The sequence below is a fragment of the Oreochromis aureus genome, linkage group 7 (assembly GCF_013358895.1).
Source record: "Oreochromis aureus strain Israel breed Guangdong linkage group 7, ZZ_aureus, whole genome shotgun sequence".
NCBI classification, from domain to species: Eukaryota; Metazoa; Chordata; class Actinopteri; order Cichliformes; family Cichlidae; genus Oreochromis; species Oreochromis aureus.
Window position 1 is genome coordinate 40,786,668 of NC_052948.1, and position 27,270 is coordinate 40,813,937.

At 41.7% G+C, this 27,270-nt stretch overlaps 1 protein-coding gene across 2 annotated transcripts; it reads right to left on the reverse strand.

The window, feature by feature from the left end:
• Positions 1–616: 616 nt before the first annotated feature.
• atp2a2b (ATPase sarcoplasmic/endoplasmic reticulum Ca2+ transporting 2b) lies at positions 617–27,270 on the reverse strand. 2 transcript variants are annotated; one of them, XR_005613760.1, is made up of 24 exons: positions 26,535–27,270; positions 26,195–26,212; positions 26,009–26,091; positions 23,658–23,762; positions 19,041–19,179; positions 12,928–13,008; positions 11,985–12,070; positions 11,494–11,649; positions 11,223–11,364; positions 10,908–11,074; positions 8,938–9,026; positions 8,665–8,767; positions 8,391–8,522; positions 8,154–8,273; positions 7,808–8,026; positions 7,585–7,708; positions 7,212–7,423; positions 6,752–6,972; positions 6,438–6,640; positions 5,041–5,126; positions 4,806–4,939; positions 4,319–4,436; positions 2,037–4,171; positions 617–1,657 (listed from the first exon to the last, which is right to left on the reverse strand). XR_005613760.1 is itself a non-coding variant. In XM_031758823.2 (23 exons), the coding sequence occupies exons 1-23, from the start codon at positions 26,650–26,652 to the stop codon at positions 3,899–3,901; spliced, it is 3,129 nt and encodes a 1,042-aa protein (XP_031614683.1). In that variant the 5' UTR covers positions 26,653–27,270; the 3' UTR covers positions 617–3,898. The 2 variants fall into 2 exon arrangements, 1 of the variants encoding a protein (XP_031614683.1); XM_031758823.2 differs by having other exon boundaries at positions 617–4,171.

The following is a 27,270-nucleotide window of genomic DNA, read 5'->3' on the forward strand; positions in this document are numbered from 1 at the left end:
TGTAGCAGGTGCCACTGATCGTGTACGTGTGCTGTTATCTATGACCTAACACTGCCACCCAGTGGAGTAACGTTATACATACGGCGAACGTGTAATGTAATTCCGTAGCTGACTTTTTGTTAACCACAAAGTTCAGGTCAGCTCAATTTAATTTATATGTCCACAAATCACAACAGTAGTGGCCTCAGACCCTACAGTAATACAGAGACCCCCTATGAGCAAGCACTTAAAGTGGGAAGGAAAAACGCTTTTTAACTCCTTTTAACAGGAAGAAACTCGCGTAGTGCATAAACACAGAGTGAAAAATGTGAGCTCAGGAGGTAGAGCAGATCATCATCTAATTTGAAGGTTGGTGTTTGGATACCTGGTCTGAATGCCAAATATGATTGGGCAACATGCTAACCCAATGTTGCTTTCAAGTGCATCAATCAGAGTGTGAATGTGCGTGAATGTTAGAACTCAAGCACAGAAAAAAAGAGACCCGGTGTATGAACGGGTAAATGAAGCCTACTGTAGAAAGAGTTTTGAGCGCTCAGGTAGAGTAGAAAAACGCTATATAAGAACCAGTCCATTTACCATCTAACTTCAGTACAATAATAAAAAGAAGCAGACACAATTCAAATGCTATGTATTTTTATTTACCTGAAATCACAACCTCAGTAATGCATGGTAACCATAGCTAGTCTTCAATAATGATCGTCTTTTGTTTTGTTTTTTAAAATATGGTTACTATTGTTCTTCAACCAGGTTTCGCTGAAGAGACTCTACCGCCCCCCTCCCCCGAATTAGATCACAGTTTTACAGCGGTTCATAAAGATACATAATCAGAATTATACAGAGGCAATAAGCAAACAGAACAGTTGTATTGCAGGATTACCAATGAATCAGTGTCAGTCTGTTGTACTCATCGCAAAAGACTTCTTCAAAGTAAATGGGTCAGTGGTCAGCCTACAGTAGTTACAGTAGGGGAGGAAAATTCAAATGACTAAAGTTAAGTACAGTTAAGTTTAGCATCACTCATTTATCCACATTAATATTGTGCAAATTACCCAAACCATTACAATAAAAACAGTGATTTTTGCAATATATCTTAATGTCATCTGAATATAATACATTAGAATCTATAAATACAAACTGCAAAGCCTACATACAGCTGAAACGCATGCATGAATGTTTTTTTACACTGATGTAGAGCTAAGACCATTCAACCCAGTGTTTTAAAGATTTTCTATGTGACAAGCTACCATGGAAGTCGGAAATATGTTCATCATGCAAGAGGGATCGTTGAGGCCGTTAAGAAGTTCCCTGCACACAAAACATAACAGTGTCGATGATTTAGCATCTGCACGCGGAGGTACAAGTGTCTCGAGAAGTATGTGGCCACGTGTCGTGATGCATTGGGCAAAAGGAGCTAGTATAAGCTCCCAAACCCTTTTGAAGTATACCCTTACATATTTGGTCTCGTTATTGTAAAACGTGTCCTAATTATTTACTCCCCCCGTCTGCACAAGGGTACATACTGCTGGTCATCATGGTGTCTGAGGTGTGTGTGTGTGTGTGTGTGTGTGAGAAGCCAGAGTGAGTGGACACCCTGGACTGTAGGACGGCTGCAACTTTAGAGGCCACTCTTATATACGAAGCATTTATGAGAGCCAACCTAAAAAAGGAAGAGGAAAAACAGTTAGCACAAAACGCTCTTAAAAATTAAAAATGGTGACAAGTATTCCCATCATTTGTTAAACTGTACATTTTCTACCACAAGAGATTTCGTGAATATAAGCAAGTGTGAGAGGGGTGAAAAGAAGAACACTTGGTGGCATTCACAGTAGTGGCATGTGGCCAAAGACAAGTTTTGTTCTGTTTGTCTATGTACTGATAGTCCTTAAAGACTCCCTTGCATCCCTTCAGTGACTCGTATGCTTCTCAATTTAATAACAAAACAAGACATCCATTTATGGGAGTGATTCGTTTTGTTTTATAAGAGTCTTCTTGTTAATTTAGCATATCTGGAGTGTGTAAGACAAATGGATACTCACTCTAGTGACAGGGTGGCCAGTGGTAGGCATTGAGGGGGAGAAAGAAAAATAAAATAAAAGAGCACACAGCTGTTATAAGGAACGCACAAACACGCACAAGCACAAACAAACCCAGGCTTCAAAACACATGCTAATGATGGGCTTTTCTCACATGTTGGAATTTCCAAACACAGTGATGCTTAAGATGAGTGTAGACTGAATAGGCTCTGATCCAGCAAGTACAGACTACTGTAAAGCATGGTATACCAAACATAAACTAAGTCCCCTAAATAATAGTCTAAGAGTCAAACACAGGTTCTTTATGCCATGAATAGCTCATGCCTGCAATGTTGTGCCAAGAAAACTGAAGCATTCATATGTCTGAAATGATCTGTATTCAAGTATTATATGCACATACAAAAAATGGATATGAATAATATTGAATATCATGGGTCTATATTGTATTAAATAAAGACAGAAAACACTTGATTCAAAGGGTTCATGAGTGTATTTTTTCTTAAAGTAAAAAACAAAACAAAAACAAAAAACATTTGGTTTTTTTTTTTAATTTGCAATCCAAAGTCCATTCATTGGAGCAGCTGCTGTATTAGTATTCTTCCTTAAAATTTTAATATTATGATCCTTTGAATCAAACGCCATGGAGATGGTAGTCACCTTACAACATCCCCACCCAGTTCTGTCTCAGAACACACACACAAATAAAGTTAATGTCACAAATCAATACAAAATATATTCTTTAAAATGTTAGAGGGAAGAGAGATTTTGTTCGTCGTTTTCTGCACAAGCGAATAGGGGCACACCTCAGATGTTACGCTTTAGCAAGACTGTTGAGGAAAAGGATCTCAAGATGAGCGAAAGAAAAAGGAAATCTTATATTGAGGTAGCTGTGCTCTGCCCAGTGCAGAAAAACTTACTTATTTTCGATCATTATAGTTAAAAAAACCAAAAAACATCTATGAAGTTAATTTTCGCTCTAACATGGGGGACCATACACAATTAAATTAGAATGAGAAACGCATACAGTTCATGCTTGGTCACAGGACATGCGGCTTTTGTTTATCAAGGGGTTTTTTTGTTGTTTTTTTTGTTGTAAGCTAAGCATTCAAATGGTTCACTCTGAGTCCCAAACCTTCCCCCCGTCCTTGTCTGCCACATGGAGCTCGTCCTCTCTGAAAGAGTTCTGAGTTTATACTGAAGACACAATGGTAAACATTAGAAAATAAATCAAGGCGGTATGTCTAAGCCACGCTGGTCAAACAATTTACAAAGCCATAAAAAAAGTTGCATAAAATAGTGTTCAGTTTCTGTACAGATCAAATTATTTCTGATATCCTAATTTTCCTTTTCATCAAGAGGGAAGCAAAAAAAACAAAACAAAAAACAAATAAAAGAAAAGAAAAAAAAAAACAAATTTGCTGTTTTTACTGTAGTGACATAGGACATGTTATTCCCACCATCATTAAAATATAAACCGTAAAGGCAATATTGACATGAACAAAAATAATATCTGGCAACAGTATATTTTCTTTCACACCAGCAACAAAAAAAGTCCACAGCTATGGGAGTGATGGTCTTCTAACACTCACATTTAAAGCCTCACCCATTCATTAATCCTATACCACCTCAAAACAGACGTCTTCTCAGTGTTAACATTTTATATTATTTGTTATGTGTCAAAGTTGGTCCTTTCTCTTACGCACGTGGTGGCACGCAGAGGCACACACACTAACTCTACAAATGCACACATACACACACACACTAGCTACACACATTACGGAAGGCAGAGAGAGAAGAGGAGAGGGAAAGAGGGAAGTGACGGCAGTGGGTGGGGAATGGAAAAGTCGAGGTTGTGCTCAAGTCAGTCAGGACCAGAACATGTCGGCCATGTTAGTGTCGCAGCTGTAGATCCAGAGGACCAAGGGGAGGGAAATGGCCACAAAGGGCCAGGAGATTCCCTCCATACATGCAGACAGGGAGCAGCCTTTGGAGCTGGCAGGCTTCTCCAGGTCTTTACCGGGCTCCAGGTAGTTCCTGGCAGCAAACTTGAGCAGTTCATCCAGTAGAATGACAGGGAGCGAGATCTTGAGCACCATAAGCCACTGGGTCAGATTCAGGGGTGTGATCTGGAAAATGATCTGGAACAGAAGAAACAACAGAAACAGCAATGAGCAAAGTAACAGAATTAGGAAATTTGCCAACACAGCAATGTTTATTTTCTTGTGCTTTCCATCCAGCTGACAGTAAAATAAACATTTTGTGTCAAAATGAAAAATAATGCTCACTGGGAGAGGTTCCACATAGAGGATGAGGAAGTGAAGGGACATGGAGAGGCAGATGGCTCCCAGCAGCCACACGTTCTCCCATGGAGGCATCCTCAGCAGGGACTGGTTCTCTGACACGCTGTGAGGAACACAGACAAATGGTGATGTTTGTTAAAGTGTCACTCACTGACTTGAGAAGAAAAACTCATGAATCTTCATTTCCCCACACACACACACACACACACACACACACACACACACACACACACACACACACACACACACACACACACACACACACACACACACACACACACACACACACACACACACACACACACACACACACACACACACACACACACACACACACACACACACACACACACACACACACACACACACACACACACACACACACACACACACACACACACACACACACACACAGTTGGAGAGTGAACGTAAAAGAGGAGATGAAGATCAACAGCTGTGAAAGATGCCTAACCTGTTAAGGGCATTGCACATCTCAATCGTGACCAGTACAGACAGGGCCATGGTCATCGGGTAAGGAGACTCAAACACTTTGCAGTCTATGCCCTGGTAATCTGGATTTTCTGGACCACACTGCAGAAAATGGCTCTAAGAGGCAGAAAGAAAAAAAGATCAGCATCGTTCTCCAACAGAAGAATTTGGCATATTAAAGTGCAGCAAATTAGCATGATAGCGTTATTAAGCTCTACCAGCTGGTAAAAGGTGATCCTTGGTCCATCCTCAGCTGCAACAAACCACCAGGCAGCAGCACCAACAGTGGCAGCACCAACATAACCTGACACACACACAAAAAAAAAAATCATTCACACACAGACAATGGCGCAGATGCTCATGAAACAGCAATTAAAAGTTAAACATACAAACATATAGGAGTAACAGCAGTCGTCTTGCAAATTACTTGCTGTATACAGTATAAAGTAGAGCAGGGGTCGGCAACCTGCGGCTCCGGAGCTGCATGCGGCTCTTTAGTCCTTATACTGCGGCTCCGCGTGGTTTGGGAAAATAAATTAGAAGTGTATTTTATTTATGTTAGTTCTTTTTAACTTGTAGTTCTAAATTGGAAGGTTATTGTGATATTGAAATATAAAAATAAAATTATATTCTATTATTTTTTCGTCGCTCAAAATAAGTGTCACACTCGTGGAAGCCGGTATACCCGCCGAAACGCCGTGCATTTATCGAGACTTTCAACCCAAGGTAGGCCAATTATGGATCTTCGGATCCACATTATGTCAGCAGCTGTTCTCCACCGTGAACTATGTTAAAGACAAACACCGCTCACGCCTGACAGACGACAGCTTACAGTCCTACGTAAACTGACTTCGTATAGCCCCGATTAGCGGACGCTGTGCGCAGAGGTTCAGGAGCAGAAGTCCCATTGTAAACAAATCACGGCAGACCCGACGATGTTTGCATGAACATGCTTTTCAGCATCTCTATATTGACCACTTTTCACACACGGTTGCTGTACGCATACAGCCGACTGTAGCTTTTCAGCTCACAGCCCGACATACACCACCAACAACACAACAGCACAGATAGCGCAGACGTAAAGGCGCTGCAGACCACGCCCCGCCACACACGTTAACCAGGTAAAATACATATTTAGGCAGAATTTTGCAAATATCTATTTTTCATTTTTCAGCAGCATAGAGCTTTTTTACCAATTATTTTTTAAAAGTCAGGTCAAGGCTCCAACAGCCCAAAGGAGATATAAGGGTGGCGGCTGACAACAGTTTTTGTTTGCTACATGGATCATTTTAGTTCAGGTTGGTGTCTTTCCTTTTGTTATATTTCTTTATGAGTTCAAAATGTGTTGATTGCATAAATAAAATGTAATTTTCTCTGTAGCACTTCATGGATTTCATAAGCAACACGCCTTAGTTGTTCACACAAAGCATAAAGGTAAAAAACAATATATACAGTGTTTTCTTCATTTTAGATGTCAAAAAGTATTTGCGGCTCCCAGTGTTTTCTTTTGTGTGGAAACCGGGTCCAAATGGCTCTTTGGATGTAAAAGGTTGCAGACCCCTGAAGTAGAGTATCACATACCGCATACGTACACTCTTTGATTCTCACTACTTACATCCAATAGCTAGGTATCTGAAGAAAAGCCATCCAGAGATTAGCGGCTCACGAGCATTGCGTGGAGGCTTATTCATGATGTCCAAGTCCGGTGGGTTGAAACCTAGAGCGGTGGCAGGCAAACCATCGGTCACCAGGTTGACCCAGAGCAGTTGGACAGGAATGAGAGCTTCAGGGAACCCCAGAGCTGCAGTCAGAAAGATGCTGCACAAAAAAAAAAAAAAGAAGAATGACAAATGATCAAGTGCTCTAAAACCATGATGTGTGTTTATTTCAGAAGAATGAAGTGTGTTTGTAAAAGCAAGTCATTCTCACCAGACAACTTCGCCCACATTTGAGGAGATGAGGTATCTGATAAACTGCTTCATGTTGTTATAAATGGCTCTTCCTTCCTCAACTGCAGCAACGATGGTGGCAAAGTTGTCATCAGCCAGCACCATCTCAGAGGCAGTCTTGGCCACAGCTGTGCCTGAGCCCATGGCAATGCCAATCTCAGCCTTCTTCAGAGCGGGGGCGTCATTTACACCATCACCAGTCTGAGGTGAGAATGAAAAGCAGGACAGGAAAATATTTTTATAGGCTGAAATAAATGATTCGTCTGAAATTTTATCCAAGCGCTCCTTTTTCTTTAATCTAAGCAAAAAAGGGAAAAACAGCAGAGAACTGTGACAAAGCCAAATGGTATATAAGACATTAAAAATCTAGAAAAGAAATGGCATGGTTGGTTTTAGATGCTTTCGTGCATGCATGACGGAAGAACACAATTTTTTCTTACCATAGCTGTGATCTCATCATAGGACTGCAGATACTCAACAATCTTGGATTTATGTGAAGGCTCAACCCGTGCAAAGCAACGAGCCTTGACCACAGCCTCTCTCTGCTGCGCAGGTGACAGATCATCAAACTCTCGGCCAGTGAAAGCCATGCTGGAAACGTCATCATCTTCTCCAAAAATACCAACGCGCCTGCAAATAGCCACAGCCGTTCCTGGAATATACATGAGAACGCAGTAATTATTACTTCAGGCTTCTGGGAAAGAAACAAGCTGGTTAAGCTGTATTTGCCATGTTTTTTTTTAATTATCTGTAGAGTAGCAGGGTGTTCTGATTTGTTTCGCTTTTAATTTTTCAGATACGACTGTCACATACCCTTGTTGTCTCCGGTAATCATAATTACTCGGATGCCAGCAAGGCGACAGAGCCTAACAGAGGCTGCCACCTCTGCCCTGGGAGGATCCAGCATGCCCACACAACCCACAAATGTCAGATCAGTCTGCAAGATAAGAAAATCACAGATTAAGGAACCTAAAAAAGAAAAAAGAAACTGTCTTCAGATAATCAAGTGATCCGATCCATCTGCTTCAGCTCTCACCTCATACTCAATAAATCGAGAGCAGTCATCTAACATCAGCTCATGTTTGTTCAGGGGATTATCTCGTGTGGCCAGAGCCAGACAGCGCAGGGTGTCCCTGCCTGTTCCATACTCTCTGATCACAGACATTAGCTTTTCCTTGATTCCAGGGGTCATGGGTACCTTGTTACTGCCTACACGAACGTGTGTGCACCTGTCAATCACTCCCTCAGGAGCACCCTATGAACAGGAACCAATCAATTAATGAGAAAGGCAAAGACCAACCTCTAAGGAAGAAAATCATTTAACATGCAGCTGTGTCAGGGCTTCAAATCCTGTAATAATGCATAGTAGTTGCATTTCTTACCTTCACAAACATCTTGCCAACTGAGGAGCGTGCTTTGTTAGGACTACAGTACACAGACATAGACTTCCTGTCTCTGGAAAATTCCAAGGTAAACTCTTTCTTCATCAGCTGCTTGATCACCTAAATATGCAACAAAATCCAACCACCAATAAGAATTTCTCTAATAAAGTGAAAAGCTGTACATTTTTGCATACTGACAGAGAAGGAAATGCAGACTTAAAGCATTCAATTACATACAGAATTGCAGGCGTTGGCTCGCTCAACCTTGGAGAGGCCTTTCACGTCTGTATCAAACACGTTCATCTTCTCCACCAGGCATGTGAGAGCTGTCTCTGTGGCCTCACCCACCTTCTCGTACACACCTTTGGCCTGGGAAGAAGAAAAAAAAAAAAAAAACCCCAAGGAGGTCATTTAATCAGTGTTAATGTTTTATGTGGAAATTGCCACACAAAACATGTAAATGTGCTTTCACTTTAGTGTTAAAGGATCAAGAACCATTAATACTGCAAACCTCATTGAAATCCAGCGAGGAATCATTACAGAGAGCACAGATAGAGGCCAGCTCCACCAACGCATCATACTGGGAACATTTGACTGTTTTTCCATCATGGAATCTAACAAAAATAAATAAATAAATAAATAAATAAATATCAGAGGAACAGTTAAGAAAAATCAAATTTGTAGAAACTGAAGAATCATCAAAAATGGAAATGAAGCATTTATGTCTATCTTTCTATAAGATGCCCCAAATAAAACTTAGAGGCATAGAAGACTGAATACTCACACTTGTCCATCTGGGGCATATGTGGAGCCACTAACGGTGAATTCCTTTAATGAACAGTGATCACCCTCTGCCCGATCAATGATAAACATCTAGAGGAACAAAAGAAACATTTTTGAATTCATTATAATATTTGAAACTCACATAACATATTTATTGTCTGTATAAATAACTTTTGGCACAGACTTTTGGCTGCTCCCTTTAGGAGTCGCTTCCATCTCACCCCATCCCTAGCAACCCTCTACATGTCCTTTTTTCACACTACATCCACAAACCACCTCTGACATCTTCACCTTTTCCTCAACATCCTTTGTCCAATACATCCACCAACCCATCTCAACCTTACTTCTGTAACTCTTTTCTCCAAAATGCTCAACCTAAGTTGTCTTTCTGATATACTCATTTCATCGCTCCCAATGAAAAACTCAACATCTTCCACTATCACGTCCAGCTCAGCCTCCCGTCCAATCTGTGCAATGCTGTATTGATGACATTATAACTAGAGCATCAAAGTCCAAAGATGGCAAAGGGGGAAAGCTGAGAGACTAATGCACACTGCGTCCAGCAGATGGCATCAGACTGCAATCCACATCAAAGAAACCTTGAGTCCACTCTAACATTGAACAGAGTGTAATGATGAAATGGTGAGCCAAAGCAGACACCACAAAGCGCTTTGATGGGAGGGTTCAATAAATGTCATCTTACAGCAAGTTAGGCAAAGAATCCCTGTGTGGAGTCCTAACACATAATTACAGCCTATAAATATTGCTTAAACATAAAATTAATATGGCAAAAATGTCAGAAACCAAGAGCAAGGATAACATGAGAGGAAACAAAGAGGTTTTCAGGCAGATAGCACTAGCTCTGTCATTCAGAAGTGTGCATTAATTCAAAAATACATGGATTATTCATTCCACATTTGCCCCAAACTGAGAGGAGCAGAACAAAGCTGCTCAGGGGATGAAAATAGAAATATCTGAATAAAATGATGAGCTGGCATTATGGCTGCACTATCCTCAGGCACTAGCAAGACTTCAAAAGGCAGTGACGTCACTGGCTGTCCTACACAAAACACGAGAACAAGAAAAAGGCACTGCGCTGAACAGAAGCCTTCAGTCACTCATGGCAGCAAATTTCAGTAGTGCCCTAGTTGGACAGCAGCATCTTGGCCACTGCAGATGTAGCTTGCAGAAAATTAAAGGATGAGCAAGGGATAGAGACACAGGGGCAGCCGAAAGAGACACAAGGTCAGTTACGCAACTCTACTGGTTTTGCTGCAAGTGACTAACTACTGCATACTGATCAGCATGCTGCCTGAATGGGGGTGGGGGCTGAGAGCACTGAGAAAGATGGAAGGAAAAGGAGGGAAGAATACATATTCTGCTGTATTACAAGAGACTGTAAAAAGATACAGTATAAAATTATTCATGCACTAATAAGGGATGATAAAAAAAAAAAATACCTGTAATTCTGAATCTCATTTCATCCCCAAATATGTACAACTCAATTCTTTCATTGTGTTATTGTTAGCCATTCAGCCTGAGAAGGCTTTATTGCTCAGTAAATCACTATGTTTAAAGATGAATTGGGGAAATTTTACAGTCAAACAGTGACACAGTGTTTAGTTAATATTACCACGATTCAGTACTGGTTGCTGGGTTCATTCAGAGTCCAGAAAATTCAGAGTCCGCTTTAAGTTATGTTCACTCACCATAATCACATAATGTTTAATTACAGTGGTATGCTGTTTAACAGATCCACAGTGAGGCACTTTTGGCACATAAACACCAATCTACAGAGATTCCAAACGGTTTTCCTCAGTATGGATTTAAGAGTAATCCCAAAACCAAACTCAGATTCACTGATGTGCCTAGATGTTGGTGTGACAAAAATACATTAAATCCACTAAAGATACACTACGATCCATCTTCCTTCTGTCATGCACTTAAAACGACTGCCCACTGTTTTCTTACCCTGCACACAGACATCTGATTGGTCGTCAGTGTGCCAGTCTTGTCGGAACAGATGACAGATGTGCAGCCAAGGGTCTCTACAGAGGGCAAACTGCGGACAATAGCATTCTTCTTGGCCATACGCCGTGTTCCTAAAGCCAAGCAGGTAGTGATGACAGCCGGCAAACCTGCAAAACAGTAACAGCGGAGCCACAGCAGAAAAGAGGATTATTAAGTGAGGAAAATTCTTTATTCGCCTGTTTCTCCATCGTGAAGTAGTGAAAAATGAAGCAAGCATATCAAGGACAGAACTACATTTGCAAAAGTCCAGCTTACCCTCAGGAATTGCAGCTACTGCAAGAGCCACAGCAATCTTGAAGTAATAGACAGCACCTCGGATCCAGGAACCTCCATGAACTGGATCGTTGAAATGTCCAATATTGATGATCCACACAGCAATGCAGATCAGTGAAATAACCTTGAATTAAAAATAAATTTTTCATTTAAAGATCTTTTAATATCAAATGGAATAAACATTAGATTTTTATTTATTTATTTTTTAAAAGGCCATCCCTAATAATGTGCAAAACAATGCAATTTAAATAACCTTGGAGAGTTGCTGCCCAAACTCATCAAGCTTCTGCTGCAGGGGTGTACGCTCCTGCTCCGTTGTAGCCATCTCATCTCGGATTTTGCCAATCTCCGTGTTGCCAGCTGTGGCAACCACCACACCGACAGCCTTACCAGCTGCAATGTTGGTACCCTGGTGGAGTAATGGGGGAAAAATAAAGAGGCAGTAGAAAACAAAATCTTAAGACAGTTTTTCCCCTTCGTCAATAACTACTTCTCTGAGACCGGTTAGAGACGCACAGAAGAGGTTTTACTTGGACAAATCAAATAACTTTTATAAACAAATTTCAAAAACAGATACTTAAAATGTAAATAGAAGCACACTGTTGCTTTTATAGGTGTACTCTGGGTGATAGAAAAGATGGAAAGGGGGAATCATGCTCCCCAAAAAAAAAAAAAAAAAAAAAAAAAAAAAAAAAAGTGTAAAATGACACCAAACCACCTAAGATGGTCTAGTGAGTGACTCACTGAAAAGAGCATGTTCTTCTTGTCCTGGTTGACAGCACGCGGGTCAGGCACTGGGTCTGTGTGTTTGATCACAGACACAGACTCTCCTGCAGGTAGAGGAAAACAAAAGATAAGAGAATGGGAAGCAGACGCAGAGTTTCTACACAGCAGAGCATGTAGTGGTACTTGTGATGGTTGGTTGACACTTTGGGCAGATATGTGCAGAAAAGGCTTTGCAGCTGACTGAGCAGGCCCGACAATTATCAAATACTGCAATTCCACTGCCTTTCAAACCCCTCATCTGATGTGTGTATGTCTCTGTGTGTAATCAACTGTGCAAGACTGCACATTTTCTGATAGAGTAAGGCAGGGAGCATTTGACAGGCGGCATGGCCATGAATGGGGAAGGAAAGAGGGGAGAAAAATAGCTCAAACACTAAAATATCCCATGGAATTTGCTACCAATTAAGGCAGCAGAGCAAGACAAGCGATTTAAGGACTTGATTCACATAAACTCTTCTCCCTTACATTATCCATCCTTCAATATTCTCCCCTTCTATTTTTCTTTCCATCTACCTCATTGTCCAATTATCCACCCACACAATCATCCATTTGCCTTTTATCCACATCACTCATTTCTTTTTGTCACAGCTGAGCAGCCATGACAACTGAGTGCAATGAAAATGTGCAGAAAAAGGAGACAAAGTGCTTATTCCTGCTGTTACATGTCTGGGTTGATCAAAAGGTCAGAGGTAGCAGGGGAAAATAAATAAATGAATAATTTTTTTTTTTTTTTTTTAAAAAGCAGCAACGCGTGAACAAGAAAGAAACCATAAAATATAAAGCTATGGAAATGCATTAAAAGATGGTGGTATATGTACAATCACTCTTCGTGGGTATGACACAGAGCTCACAAATACAAAATAAAGATTTAAAAAAGTAAATGGCTAAACTCCGAAATTACCTGTAAGAATCGACTGGTCTACCCTCAGTGTGGTTGACTTGATAGAAGTGAGCCTGATGTCTGCAGGCACTTTATCGCCGACTGTGGAGAGAAACAAGACAGGAGATAACTAAGTACCTCTTAACAACTTAAATGCATCTTTGAATGGGACTGACAACTAATGAATAGATACTTTGAACAATGCAGCTTACAAAAGCAGTTTTGTGATTATCTGATGCAACATTATACCGAGGCATGCACATACCCCACATGTAAAAATACTCTACTAAATTTAGAGTATTTTATCATGAAAAGGAAAAAGAAAACCTGGGTTAAAAGCTATAAATAAATATTAATCACCACACACAAATGCTAAACACAAGAACTGCCATGTTATCCCATCTCATGCTCCCTGGTAGTAATAAAACAATCAACTCAAGCCTGAGAGTTAGAAGAGCGCCATGAATTCAAAAATTATTAAATTTTCCACTCATCTCCTGCACAGGATGCAAGTAGATCACTGCTCATTCTTTCCACTAACACAGGGCTTTAGTGAGCCCCAGTAACACAATCACAAAATGTAAATACACACCAAATTTCAAACTAGTGTTTTCTCTGTATAAAGACAGTAAGTACAATTAAAGCAACAGACTTTTATTAGCAACCACTACTTTGTATGATTTCCTCGTGCAGGTGGGTCTGATCTGCAAAGACTTACTGAACGTTTCAGGGATGAGGCTGGAAATACAAACATTTAAAAAGTCTTACTAGACTTATGCTTCATGTATCAAACTTTACCTTATAAATAAAACAATGTTTTTTAAAGTCAATGTTTTTTGTTCTTTTTAAAGCCACTTTGGATTCAAATGAACACTAACACTACTTTCATCATGCACTAAAACATCACATGGCCTAAAAGTGTAAAGGTAAAAGCAATGACCCAGAAGCTCTTAAGAGACCCCTGGATAATGGAGAGTGATGACAGACTTGTAAACCAACCCTTAGGCCTGCGGTACCCTTCAGAGAAGAGGAAGAGAAAGAGGATGTAGGAGAGGAATGGGAAGAGGGATTAGATGAGTCCTGCAAACCACACATCCAAAAATGGGAAAACTATTTTGATCAGTTGAAAACATGCAGCTGGATTTGAAGAGGGGGGGATAGTAAAAAAGTTCTTTTTTTTTTAAGCAAGGAAAACCCGTTTTACGTCAGATAAGCTGAAATAGAAACAAATATGACATGTCCTTGCATACAGATAGTTCGTTCATTCAGACAAGTCTCGTGAATTTGTGACAGCTTTTGCCACCAACAGACTTAAGTGAGGAAATTCTACTTAAAACTAAACCAATATAAGCTGATCACCACACCATTTCACATCATGTGTACAGTGCACAATTCATATAAAAATGTTATTGCTGTAGCATGTGTTAATGCTGGGTTCATATTGAGTGTAATGCTCGTGGACTGCACCAGCTGTACTACCAAATTTGGTTCTGTAGTTGTCCAAACACCGTCAAAATCCTTATCATAGTCACCTGCCTGCCTGCAAACGAAATACCATTAACAGATATGAGATAGTGAAGAAGATGAACAAGTGCAGTATGGGGGAGGACAAAAAGGAATTAAGGAACTGTAGTCACTGGAAATATTAGAAGGCCCTGTGGGACTTTTAAAACTCACTAATTAGAAAACCTCCTACCTTAGAGTAATAGTGAAGCATGTCGCTATTTTCAATCCACTGGTGTATACTAGGAATAAGGTCAGAGCAAGCAGACTAACCCACTTTCACAGACAATACACAGAATACTCTGCCTACAACCACAGACTAAATGTTATTCAACACTAAGACCCATAACTTAATACATTACCCCATGACAAACAATGTACAATATGTTCATCATCATGACAGTCTTGCTTATCTGGAAATTGTGATCGTATTACAATTCCAAAAGGAAAAGCATGCATTAGTTAGTATTAGATCGATAAGCATAAACTGCAGTTAACAGTGGCTCTGCGCAGTGGCAGTTTCCTTTTGTTAAGAGTAATTACTGTAAATATTTTTCAATTATCTACAAAAAAAATTGCTGCAGTCACCCAGGACTGCAGCTGTATCAACTTAGAGGCATTTTATTTTTTCCAGAGTGGACAGCCCCTGGGATTGGGACCCCCTTCCTTTCCCTTGTGAACAAAAGGATTTTATCTGTATTATCTGCTCCCTTGAGTGCAGGACAAATGTCAGGCAGCAACTTAACCAATAAGGCCACATCAGTTTCTAAGGACAGAAGCTGTTTTCAGACACTATTCAGGGTCTGTGTTCCCACTTTCCAACCTTATCGTGGTGCAAAACCATGATTCAATGGGACTGTAAAATATAAGCTAATACATAATAAGTTTAAAATATAGCCTGAATTTCAGGATGTATGAATCTGTCTGCAATCAAGACAACAAGCACCCACTCACAGGGGGTCCAGTGAAACTTTCGCAGCCTTGGGGGCTGTATATTTTCTCTCCCAGTGACTCAGACTCTCTGATGTGCTAGCACGTAGGCTTCCAATCTCCTGGGACCTTTCATGAGTTCATCCACCTCCCCAGTGACTTCTCTACTTCTTTTAAGAATTTGGGGAATCAAGACAACCCCTGAGGACACACAAACACAGGACATTGTCCATTCATGTAATGTTTAGTAAGTTGCAACAATGGATCAATACTTTTGTCAACTTTTCTGTTCTTCTTAATTTATTCCTCTTCCCCTCTCGTGGCCAAAAATCAACAAAGAAATACCTAGGGGTGATGACAATAAACAGGCCATCCTGCACTCCTGAAAATGAGAGGAAATTTGGCCATCTGGAGCAGAAATTATTCATCAAATTGAATCTGTATCTTTTCTACACGTTACATCCTGTCTTGTCTCTTCCTCTGGGCTAAAACACATTAATGGTGACCACTGCCCAAAGGCTGTGGTTAAAACTGTAAGTCAATGAGAACAGAGCTGATGGGTTTTATGTGTCAAGAAAAAAGGAAGAAAAAAAAAAACAAAACAAAAAAAACACACACACAAAGAACTGGCTGTTACGTCAGTCGAGTGCAGAAAGCAAACAAAACCAGTACATTAACGCAGGAAACTAAGTACACAGTTAAGACAACAAAGCCTATAAAATAAGTCAGCTGCTGTTACACTGAAACCAATGTGTTTTCATTTCAAAAAGGTTTCAACGGGAAAGTTGATCTCTAACAAGATGAGCATTTTAGCAGTTAATCTCCATCTACACCAACAGCCATCACGTTTTTTGGCATGCCCTTCTTCAGATGTTAAAAATAGTTCAACCCCTGCATTCCACGATTTTAATCAATCATTAACCAAAAAAAAAAAAAAAAAAGATGCAAGTTGAATTTTGTGTAATTAACAGGTCAATAATTGTATCAGCAAACTCTTGTTTACATTCCTCAGTGAGGTCTGCCCCACAGTTTGAGTACACTGGTACAAACTAACACACCTGAAAATATTTATGACAGATAAGGGTGAAACGCACAGGCTAACTGTTTGTTCAATATGTGCTTATCACACCAATTTTTAATAGGACAATTTCCAGAGTGATTTTAAGGAGTTTTACATCAGCCTTTCTGGCCTGATGCATTTTTTATTTTTTAAGTAGGAGAAAGACTCTACTCACACTTGAAAACGCAACAATGACTGTTGGGTTAACCAATTTTTTTCCTTCCCCATTTGCTGAACTTCTGCTCAGCATTGACTCCAAACTACCACCATGTTTAGTCAGTCACTGTTGTGGCTGCATTTTTAATATAATGGATGGCCAGTGTGTTTAGCCTGAACTTTGCATATCAGAGCTCCACAAAACATCAACTCATCCTACCAATTTGTGTTTACTGCTTTCAGTTTTGAATGCGAACATGTCGGAGACATTTTAATGTTTGCTTTAACAGTAGTTTTAGAAAAGCAAGAGAATCCAGTAACAGCTTGCTCTTCTCAGTAGCAGCAGCTATACCCAGACAATGCCAGATCCTGACCCTCCTCTTGCTCACAAAAATTACTCAGACTACGATTTTTGTTTAATACCAGCTGAGACAATTTAATTTAATAACGAATATCTAACTACTGTTTTTGTTGAGACAATTTTGAGATAGAAACTGCTCTTATGGATTATAGTGAGTGAAAAGAGAGCAAGAGTGAGAAAAAATGTCTATACAAATGAAGGACTGCAAGGCACATAACCAGAGCAATTCACACACTCAGCACACACGTCAGCTAAGCACTTAACAACTGCTCTGATAAAGCATCTGAGATTGTGAAAGGAGGATATAAACCACATGCACCCCAGTCCAGCAGGGTACTTTGCAACTGACATTATACCCATCACTATCCTGCTTTATAACACATACAACTCACTGGCTTGACAAGGTGCTTTCCCCAACACTGATAACAAAAAATATATGCACACAATTTGTTAATCAAGTTATTGTCAGTACTCAAGGAATCATTTATCTAATTAATGGCCATGCAAACATCCTGTTATCGCAGACCCTAAATCCCATTGATCTAACTGCATTGATAAAGCATGCAAAGTGGGCTGTTTGAATTAGTGACTGTCCCACTAAAATGTCAGACTTGCTGAATGACCTATGGGACTCTGAACATGGCATAATTGTTGAATATATGGCGATATATGTTAAAGTACTTTATGCTTATCTTTGGTGGATCTATTCATGTCATGTCAGACAGGCAGAAGCAATTACATTTTGGTTTATCTTCACTCTACGGCATTTTGTCATGATATGATGGATGCGTTTGTAACTTAGGTAGACTGAAGCACAACAGGGGCCAAGCACTTTGTGTAATCAACAAGCAGTAACTGGAAAGTGGCCATACAATTCCATCTCTTGTTTTTAAATTACCTTCAATCCGTGATTCATTATCATTTGTTGGAGGCCATTAGGTTTCAGTTTTGTGATTTATTTCGGAAAACTAATATTCTCTTCACTGTGGAGCAGCGGTGTGTCACTACAAGCCATGATGATTTCCAAGGCATTTCCCCCCCCCCCAAACTGCTTAATATGGTTTTGTCACTGCTGCCATCTCATGTATTCAAAATTGATATGCATTTACAAGAAACAGCTGTCCAACAATAACAAATGAATGCACCTCCACAACGTCCACAGTTAAAGGAATATTGTTGACCAAATGGCAAAATTTTAAAAATCAAGTTATACTGGGATTGTTTTTCAAGTACAAATCTGTCAGAGCACAGCACAGCATTTACTTTAAAGGCAATGGATCCTTATTCACTCTACAACGGTTCTGTAAGCTTGTGATAAGCATTACAGACACACTCCACTAAGCTTTCCTCTGGAATAAAGGGAAAAAAAAATATACAACCCAAGACCGAGTACAAGAACAAAGATAAAAGATAAAAAGAGACCAAATGAAGTCTTAGTAAGAAAACACACAACACAGAGTAATGAGGAGCAGTGACGCAAAACGCATAAACATATGTGGCTCTATCCAAGCTGAGGTCAGCCAACTAATGTTCAGTAATAGATTGAACCTCTGCTCTTGTATTGCATAACTTACTTGGTACTACAATTATTCTGAAATAGTCTAGGGAGATAAACAGGATGAGAGATCAGCTGTGTGTCTACATGTTCAAAACTGTAAAAAGTACATCATACCTGGTTATGTTTACAGAGCTGTGCATATCTTATGTTTAACAATAGCAAATGACTGCTGGACTACAGCCATGCTTTTAAACACCTTTAAGTTTTTACATAAGAATTACCAATACTGCATGCAATCAGTTTAAAAAAAGGAAACTAAAACCAAATACTGATGTAGACAAATCAATAGGAAATAACATTCTATCCTGTTAGAAAAGCATGGTGAAAAAACATGAATAAATCTAACAATCGTTATGATGTTGCTTTGCACGTCCTGTTGCGATTTCAATGACCTGAACCAAAGTGACAAAAAGATTAAAAATTTCTCACAATATATCCTCAACAGTGTTTTTAATTTTGTTGTTTGGCTACCTTGCTTCTTTCATGACAACCTGGCAGCATCTAACAACATCTGGAATATTACAATGCATCTTATATTAGTGTACACCTGATATTTTTAGTCTTACCTGCCACCTCCACAATGTCCCCGGGCACAATGTCCCTTGCCTTGATTCTCTGGACACTCTTCCTATCCTGGCGGTACACCTTCCCCATCTCTGGCTCATACTCCTTAAGGGCTTCGATGGCATTTTCTGCATTTCGTTCCTTAGAAGTAGAAACAGGAATTCGACTTAAAAACAAGCCAGCACCACACATGCAGCTCACAGGCTGAGGATGAAAAGGGAGGTGAAAATAAAACGACTTCTTGGATAGTCAGTGTACGGCTATTCACAATGTACATAATGGAGAGTGGAGAGTTATCTTTATGTAAGCAAACGGACAAAGTGAACTAGGAGAGGAAGTGAAGCAGAGTAAACACTGTGGTGTTGCAAAAGGCTGAAATAGTAGGAATGCTACATTTTCAGAAGTGAAACACTTTACAGTTACGCTCATAGGACGCCCAATTTATGTAAAACTGTCCTCATTTTAAATACTACAGCTGCATTTTTACATCAGTTTTCCCAAATATTCCTTACAGTGTTGCTCATTTCCTTCCTTACCATTCTTTACTTTACTTTTCTTTGTTTGGCTGATTGCTTACAGACTGCATAGTTTGAGTGGCAACTCTTAACACAGCTGCAAGTAGGCTGCACATGAATAGACATAACAAGACCAGGCACACAAGTTATGGTCTTTGTAAGGGAGTGCAGAAAAATGGATACAAAGCTCTTAAAATGGCTGCCAGTAAAGGTGAGGCCAGTTAAGGGAACATATACAAAACTACAGCCGCCGAACTTCAGAACAGGTAGGCCCGAGATCACCACCAACATGATAAGCAGCAAACAGACCATCCTTCCATTCTACATCATTCATAGTGGCTTTGTAGGAATAAGCAAAGGCAAACAGGCACTTAACAGCTCACCATTTACACAAGCCTCAGCAGGACTGTTCAACGAACATTTACTTTTCCAGATAATCCAGCGGATATACACCCGCCTACCAGGTGTCTTTGACGAAATATAGTGTGGTTTATAATCACATAAATAAATCAAAATAGTAAATTGGAATTCTATCCCCAGGTGGCTTTAACAAGCAAATATGCAGTTTGGATTACATCAGCACAGAGTGAGAGGAGAAAACCTATTGAACAAAATGCCTGATCTTTCAACCCTGACCCCAGGGAAGAAGTTAATTTGTCTACAGATATTAAGCACAGTTTATCATGAAGGGCTACCCCTAGATGTTCCTCAGACATTTCTAAATCTTTGACAAAATTATCTATTAAATAAACAAGAAGCCAATAAAACATCATGTCTGGTAAGTTATGTTTTCTTCATTTCTGAAATGTTCTGTTTGATCTTACAAAAACAAAACAAAAAACACAGGCACAATCGGGGGAAAAAAATCCAAACTAGTCTTAATGCAGTCTAACAACTGATACTCGGAATACAAGGGTTAATGGAGAGGGGATAGATTCATTCAGACTGCGAAGCATACGTAGGATGAGGAGACAGGAAGAAGTGCAAATAAGTTGTCACATAATCTGAATAATGGAGACTGGTAATCTGATCAAATCTTCTTTGTCCACAACATTATTAATTTCATTTTAAGAGAGACTTCTACAAGCTACACAACATCTATGCATATTTTTTTTGTGATGTTAAGCTTTTTAATGGCACGATGAATAACTGGCAAGACAGAAACTGGTAGGGAAAAAAAAACTACTTCCTGCTCACCCCTCTAAGCACCATTTAGTAGATTTGGTTAAAATCTTATGAGTAGAGTTACTTGATAAGCTAAGTGTGATGTTATGTGGAAAACCTATCTGCTTACAAGGAAGCCGAGTATTCATAACAGTACATGAACATTTCACTCAGGTAGCCAAGTTTTAATGACCATCCTCATCCTCATCCGCTTTATCCGAAGTCGGGTCGCGGGGGCAGCAGCCTAAGCAGAGAAGCCCAGACCTCCCTCTCCCCAGCCACCTCCTCCAGCTCATCCGGGGGAACACCAAGGCGTTCCCAGGCCAGCCGAGAGATATAATCTCTCCAGCGCGTCCTGGGTCTGCCCGGGGCCTCCTCCCGGTGGGACATGCCCGAACACCTCACCCAGGAGGCGCCCAGGGGCATCCTTGTCAGATGCCCGAACCACCTCAACTGGCTCCTTTCGATGTGGAGGAGCAGCGGCTCTACTCTGAGCCCCTCCCGGATGGCGAACTTCTCACCCTATCTCTAAGGGAGAGGCCAGCCACCCTTCGAGGAAGCTCATTTCTGCCGCTTGTATCCGCGATCTCGTTCTTTCGGTCACTACCCACAGCTCGTGGCCATAGGTGAGGTCGGGGCGTAGATCGACCGGTAAATTGAGAGCCTCGCTTTTACACTCAGCTCCCTCTTCACCACGACGGACCGGTGCAGCGTCCGCATCACTGCAGCCGCAGCACCAATCCGTCTGTCGATCTCCGGCTCCCTTCTCCCATCACTCGCGAACAAGACCCGAGATACTTGAACTCCTCCACTTGGGGCAGGAACTCATCCCGACCCGGAGTGGGCACTCCACCCTTTTCCGGCTGAGAACCATGGCCTCAGATTTGGAGGTGCTGATCCTCATTCCTGCTGCTTCACACTCGGCTGCGAACCGTTCCAGTGCGAGCTGGAGGCCCCCACCGATGAAGCCATCAGAACCACATCATCCGCAAAAAGCAGAGATGAGATTCTGAGGCCACGAAGTGGAAGCCCTCCGCCACTTGGCTGCGCCTAGAAATCCTGTCCATAAAAATTATGAACAGAATCGGTGATAAGGGCAGCCCTGGCGGAGCCCATCACTCACCGGAAACAAGTCCGACTTATTGCCGGCAATGCGAACCAAACTCTTACAACGGTTGTATAGGGATCGAATGGCCCGTAGCAGTGGGCCAGACACCCCATACTCCCAACAACACCTCCCACAGGACACCCCGAGGGACACGGTCGAATGCCTTCTCCAAGTCCACAAAACACATGTAGACTGGTTGGGCAAACTCCCATGCACCCTCAAGTATCCTCGAGAGGATAAAGAGCTGGTCCAGTGTTCCGCGACCAGGGCGAAAACCGCATTGTTCCTCCTGTATCCGAGGTTCGACTAACGGACGAACTCTCCTTTCCAGCACCCTGGCATAGACTTTCCCAGGGAGGCTGAGGAGTGTGATCCCCTGTAGTTGGAACACACCCTCCGGTCTCCCCTCTTAAAGATGGGGACCACCACCCGGTCTGCCAGTCCAGGGTACTGCCCCTGATCTCCACGCAACATTGTAGAGGCGTGTCAACCAGGACAGCCCTACAACGTCCAGAGCCTTCAGGAACTCGGGCGGACCTCATCAACACCAGGGGCTCTGCCACCGAGGAGTTGTTTAACTGCCTCAGTGACCTCGACCCCAGAAATTGGCGGGTCATTCCCTCATCCCCAGACTCTGCTTCCTCCTCGGAAGACGTGTCAGTGGGATTAAGGAGGTCCTCAGTATTCCTTCCACCGCCTGACAATTTTCTCAGTCGGCGTCAGCAGCGCACCGCCAGCACTATACACAGTGCAGGTAGAGCACCGCTTTCCCCTCCTGAGACGCCTGACGGTTTGCCAGAATCTCTTGAGGCAGTCCGAAAGTCTTTTTCCATGGCCTCTCCGAACTCCTCCCACACCCGAGTTTTGCTTCAGCCACTGCCCGAGCCGCATTCCGCTTGGCCTGTCGATACCTGTCAGCTGCCTCTGGAGTCCCACAGGCTAACCAAGCCCGATAGGACTCCTTCTTCAGCCTGGTGGCTCCCTTCACCTCTGGTGTCCACCATTTGGTTCGGGATTACCACCACGGCAGGCACCAACCACCTTGCGGCCGCAGCTCAATGCAGCAGCCCGGCAATGGAGCGCTGAACATGGTCCATTCGGACTCAATGTCCCCGTCTCCCTCGGAATGTTGTTGAAGCTCTGCCGGAGGTGTGCGTTGAAGATCTCGCGGACTGGGGCCTCTGCTAGACGTTCCCAGCACACCCTCACTCACGCGTTTAGGTGCACGGGTCTGTCCAGCGTCCTCCCCGCCACCTGATCCAACTCACCACCAGGTGGTGATCAGTTGACAGCTCAGCCCCTCTCTTTACCCGAGTGTCCAGAACATATGGTCGCAAGTCTGGTGATACGATTACAAAATCGATCATCGACCTGCGGCCTAGAGCATCCTGGTGCCACGTGCACTTATGGACACTCTTATGTTCGAACAAGGTGTTCGTTATGGCCAAACTGTGATTTGCACAGAAGTCCAATAACAAAACACCACTGGGTTCAGATCAGGGAGGCCGTTCCTCCCAATCACGCCCCTCAGGTCTCGCTGTCGTTACCCACGTGAGCATTGAAGTCTCCCAGTAGGGACAACAGAGTCTCCAGGTGGGGCACCTTCCAGCACCCCCAGGGACTCTAAGAAGGCTGGGTACTCTGAACTGCCACTCGGCGCATAAGCGCAGATGACAGTCAGGACCCGTTCCCCGACCCTGAGGCGCAGGGAACAAACCCTCTCATCCACTGGGAAAAACCCCAACGTACCGGCAGCAAGCCGGGGGGACATTAGATGTCCCAAGTTTTAATGACCCATGCAAATTCAGATTCAAAACTGCAATTTCGTTTACCTGCCAAACTCCTACAATGGCATTTGCGATGAGAATAAGAAGGATAACAAAAGGTTCCACAAAGGCTGTAACGGTTTCTTCTCCCTCTTCAAACCAGGCCAGGACCTGCAGACAAAACAGAAATTAAGGGAATCAAACACAATGCAAGCAATTAATACTTAAGTGTGAGCTATGAGTAACACTAAAGTCCCTGGCCTGGGATGACATGGCATCTTTTTACCCAAGAACGCCCAGTAATGAATATTCCTGCATATGTCAGAAGAAGTATTTACACAGAATTATATTTTAGATTATTCACTGAAGTTGTATAATTTGAGTTTACTTGGTTTCACAGAGTCGCAAGAATGGTGACTCGAGTAGAACAAGCTTGCAGGCTTGATGGTGAAGATGCAGTGCCTAAATTCACAAAACCTGCCCTTTAGCAACCAAATCAAAATACAAAGGACTTTTGAAATCACAACATAAAACAGAAAATATCAGAGCTGAACACCACATTGCGTCATTCACATGAATGGAGAAAAGGGAGGTGAAAAGGTCATAGCTATTTTCAGCTGATTGTCTATTTAATAGCCCAAGACAAATAGCTCCACAAGCGCAGTGACTCCAGCTTTGTTTCACATGAAATGCTACAACTCTTTTATAGAGAAAATATTATAAAAGAACTCAATAAATAAATTAAATGTGAGAAACCAGCAAACATAATCTCACAGCCAAACAAAATTAAACAAGTCAAACTTTGGCTTAAACTGAATATTTATTTATGATCAGTTACAATTTGGTCTTGAGGCCTTTCAATCAACTTTCTGGACAATAGTAATTGTCAGGTTCATGTTGTTATTTCCTTACACTGTTTGCCATGAACTTTGCCTGTTGGTGGAGTTGTGCTAGAATCTCACTTTGCCTTAAGAGTGGTTGGAAAAATTATTTTAATCATCAACAATCATTTAAAATTTTATGATTATACCAAGCCAGCTTCTGACAGCATTGCAAATGGGGCCAAGTGTGTGAGAGGGTATTAATCACTTTCCCTTCTTTTAGAAACTGTGCCAGGAGAGAAGTGTGTCAACTGCCTCTCTCCTACTCCAACCTATTTCAGCACTGCCAATCAAACATCAAATTTAGACTTTATAATAAAGAAATTTACATTCCGCCCATCGGTTCCTGAATGTTTTAATGTAACATCTAACCAATGTCTGCATATAACTTCATATTCACACTGAAGTAAATGTAAATGTGTCTGCATGTGGTGTGATTAAGAGCAGGCCGAGTACTACAGCTGATGATTTATAAACTCTGAAAAGCATAGCTGGCTGTTGTCACCATGCCTTGGTGTCTCAGGATAGTCTGAGCCAACGGGCCAGTGGCCAATCCTAGAGTAGAAGCAGAGCCACAGGATACTGAACCTACCACTGTGTCATGCATACTCTACGCTGGGGATCGCCACTTATCGGTGGCAAGAATATAAAGCATTCAGAAGTTATGTTTGTTCATACCGGACAAGTAATGACTCCAAATATTAGTCCTCGCTATACTGTAGCAGTATGTTAACACCAGGAAAATCAGTCACCGCAGAAGTATACCGACTTCTCATGCATCTGTCGCCTTCTCTCTTTATAACAGCCAAATGTTTGCTGCTCTTGTCAACAACACGCCACGCATTCAGACTTGTTACAGTGGCAGATTCACCCATTCCCAAACTGCCTCAACGTCAGTGCTCCTTTTGAATTACAGACTTCTGCAGCATTGATGTGTTAACAAAATCTCTATAAAAACAACATGCTTGAAGAAGCCGCGATAATTTATGATTTGCTTCAAGAGCAATGCCGTGTTTGCACAGAATCGGAAAAGAAATATGAATCTGGGTTTTGTCACCAGACAAATTCTGGGTGACTTTCTTTCCTATTTTGAACAGTTTTCTTCCTAAGCTATGATCTGCACAGAATCAATTACAAAATGATAACTATATACGATGTGTAGGCTGACAAAGCTGAACTGTGGAGAGAAAAGGGGGAAAAAAAAGCTTTCTAAACTCATCACTGAGAGGTTGAAAGAAGGATGGTGGTAGAAATGAACATAAATTATGTTCAACTGGCTGAAAGCCAAGTTTTAGTATTACATTTTGTACTCAACGCTAAGTAATCAGTCTTGGAGGAGATGAGGCAAGCGCTTCTATTCAAGTATTCCATACGAATGACTCTGTCACTATACTATCATTAAAATACTACCAGTAAATGACTTGTACAAGTGTCACAACCTCTTCACTGACTATTACCACTATGAGTAGCCAGTAGTGTTTGAAAGAACACTGCACACATCACCCGCACTGCTAACATAACATGTGTTATACTTACAAACGATATGCAGGCAGCAAGTAAAAGGATCCTCACAAGCAAATCTTCGAACTGTTCAATCACTAGTGCCCAAAGTGATTTACCTGGTGGGTGGGGGGTTAAGATCAAAGAAAAATTAAGTGTGATACATTTTAAACATATGCATGTCATTTTTGCCCCCCCAAGCATACAGAATGGTTCACTCACCCTCCTCCGCTGGTAGTTCTGTAGATCATCCCATTCATACCGAAGGCAAAAAAAGGTGGACAAGCAGTTAAACTTAAGCAGTTGATACACAATAGCATATTTCAGCACAAGTGAAATACATCAACAGCCACTGATACTGTAGTAGGATGATAAACACAAGTTGCTCATAAAATTGGTCCCAGAAGAGATGGTTTCCAGTATTTCAACATGCACATGGTGACGTAAGCAAGCTTCCTTTTTGCTCTTTCGCCCGTTACATATCTAGAGCCACGGGCCATAACGCGGCGCCGGGAGAATAGCTTCTTGTTTTTGAACAAACCTATGTAAACCAGCTCCTTACCGTTTGGCCCATATCGTTCCCGTTGTTTCTTCACTTCTTCTAAACTCAGACCCGTGCTTTCGTTCACATTAAAAAAGCTGTAAACTTCTTCCACCGTCTTTGTGTGTGCGTTGTCCATGGTGAATGGCCACTTGAGGACACCGCTTAGTTGGCTGGTTCCAACCTCAACCTATCAAGGTGGGTTTTTTTTAACCCCCCCTCCTTCGGTGTCACCGTAATTGAAATTTAAAAATAGATATTTATTTAAGCGGAAACCCACAGCGATGAGTGTTACGAGCTAAGTCGTTCCAACACAGGACAGCGCGGCGCACAGGTGTACGGCGAGAGTGGACAAATTAGCGGCTCCCGGGCTAGCGAGCGGCTAACTGGCTAAAGCTAGCTAACTAATGCCTCTGGTCCTTTGGCTCTGCTTGAATTCGCCGGCTTTGCTTCGCTAGCTGCTTCGTGAGACCTTGGAGAAAAAAAACATATCAACGCTGCTGTCTCAGCTGGATGTTGTTAATTTTGTCCCTTTCATTCAAAACAGCGAATCCCGGAAAAATTGCGTCCGAATGGATGATTTAAACATGTGGGTAAGTTGCAGCTTGGCTCCCTTCGCCTGCTTTGCCTGTGTGTTGCGGAATCAGCAGCGTCCTCATCAGCACCAATCGCGTTTCTTCTCGAATGCGGTGTTCAGTGTCCGCATGTGGAATCACCTCATTGGTTGGAGATACCGGAAGTCCTTCTCGCTCTCTCA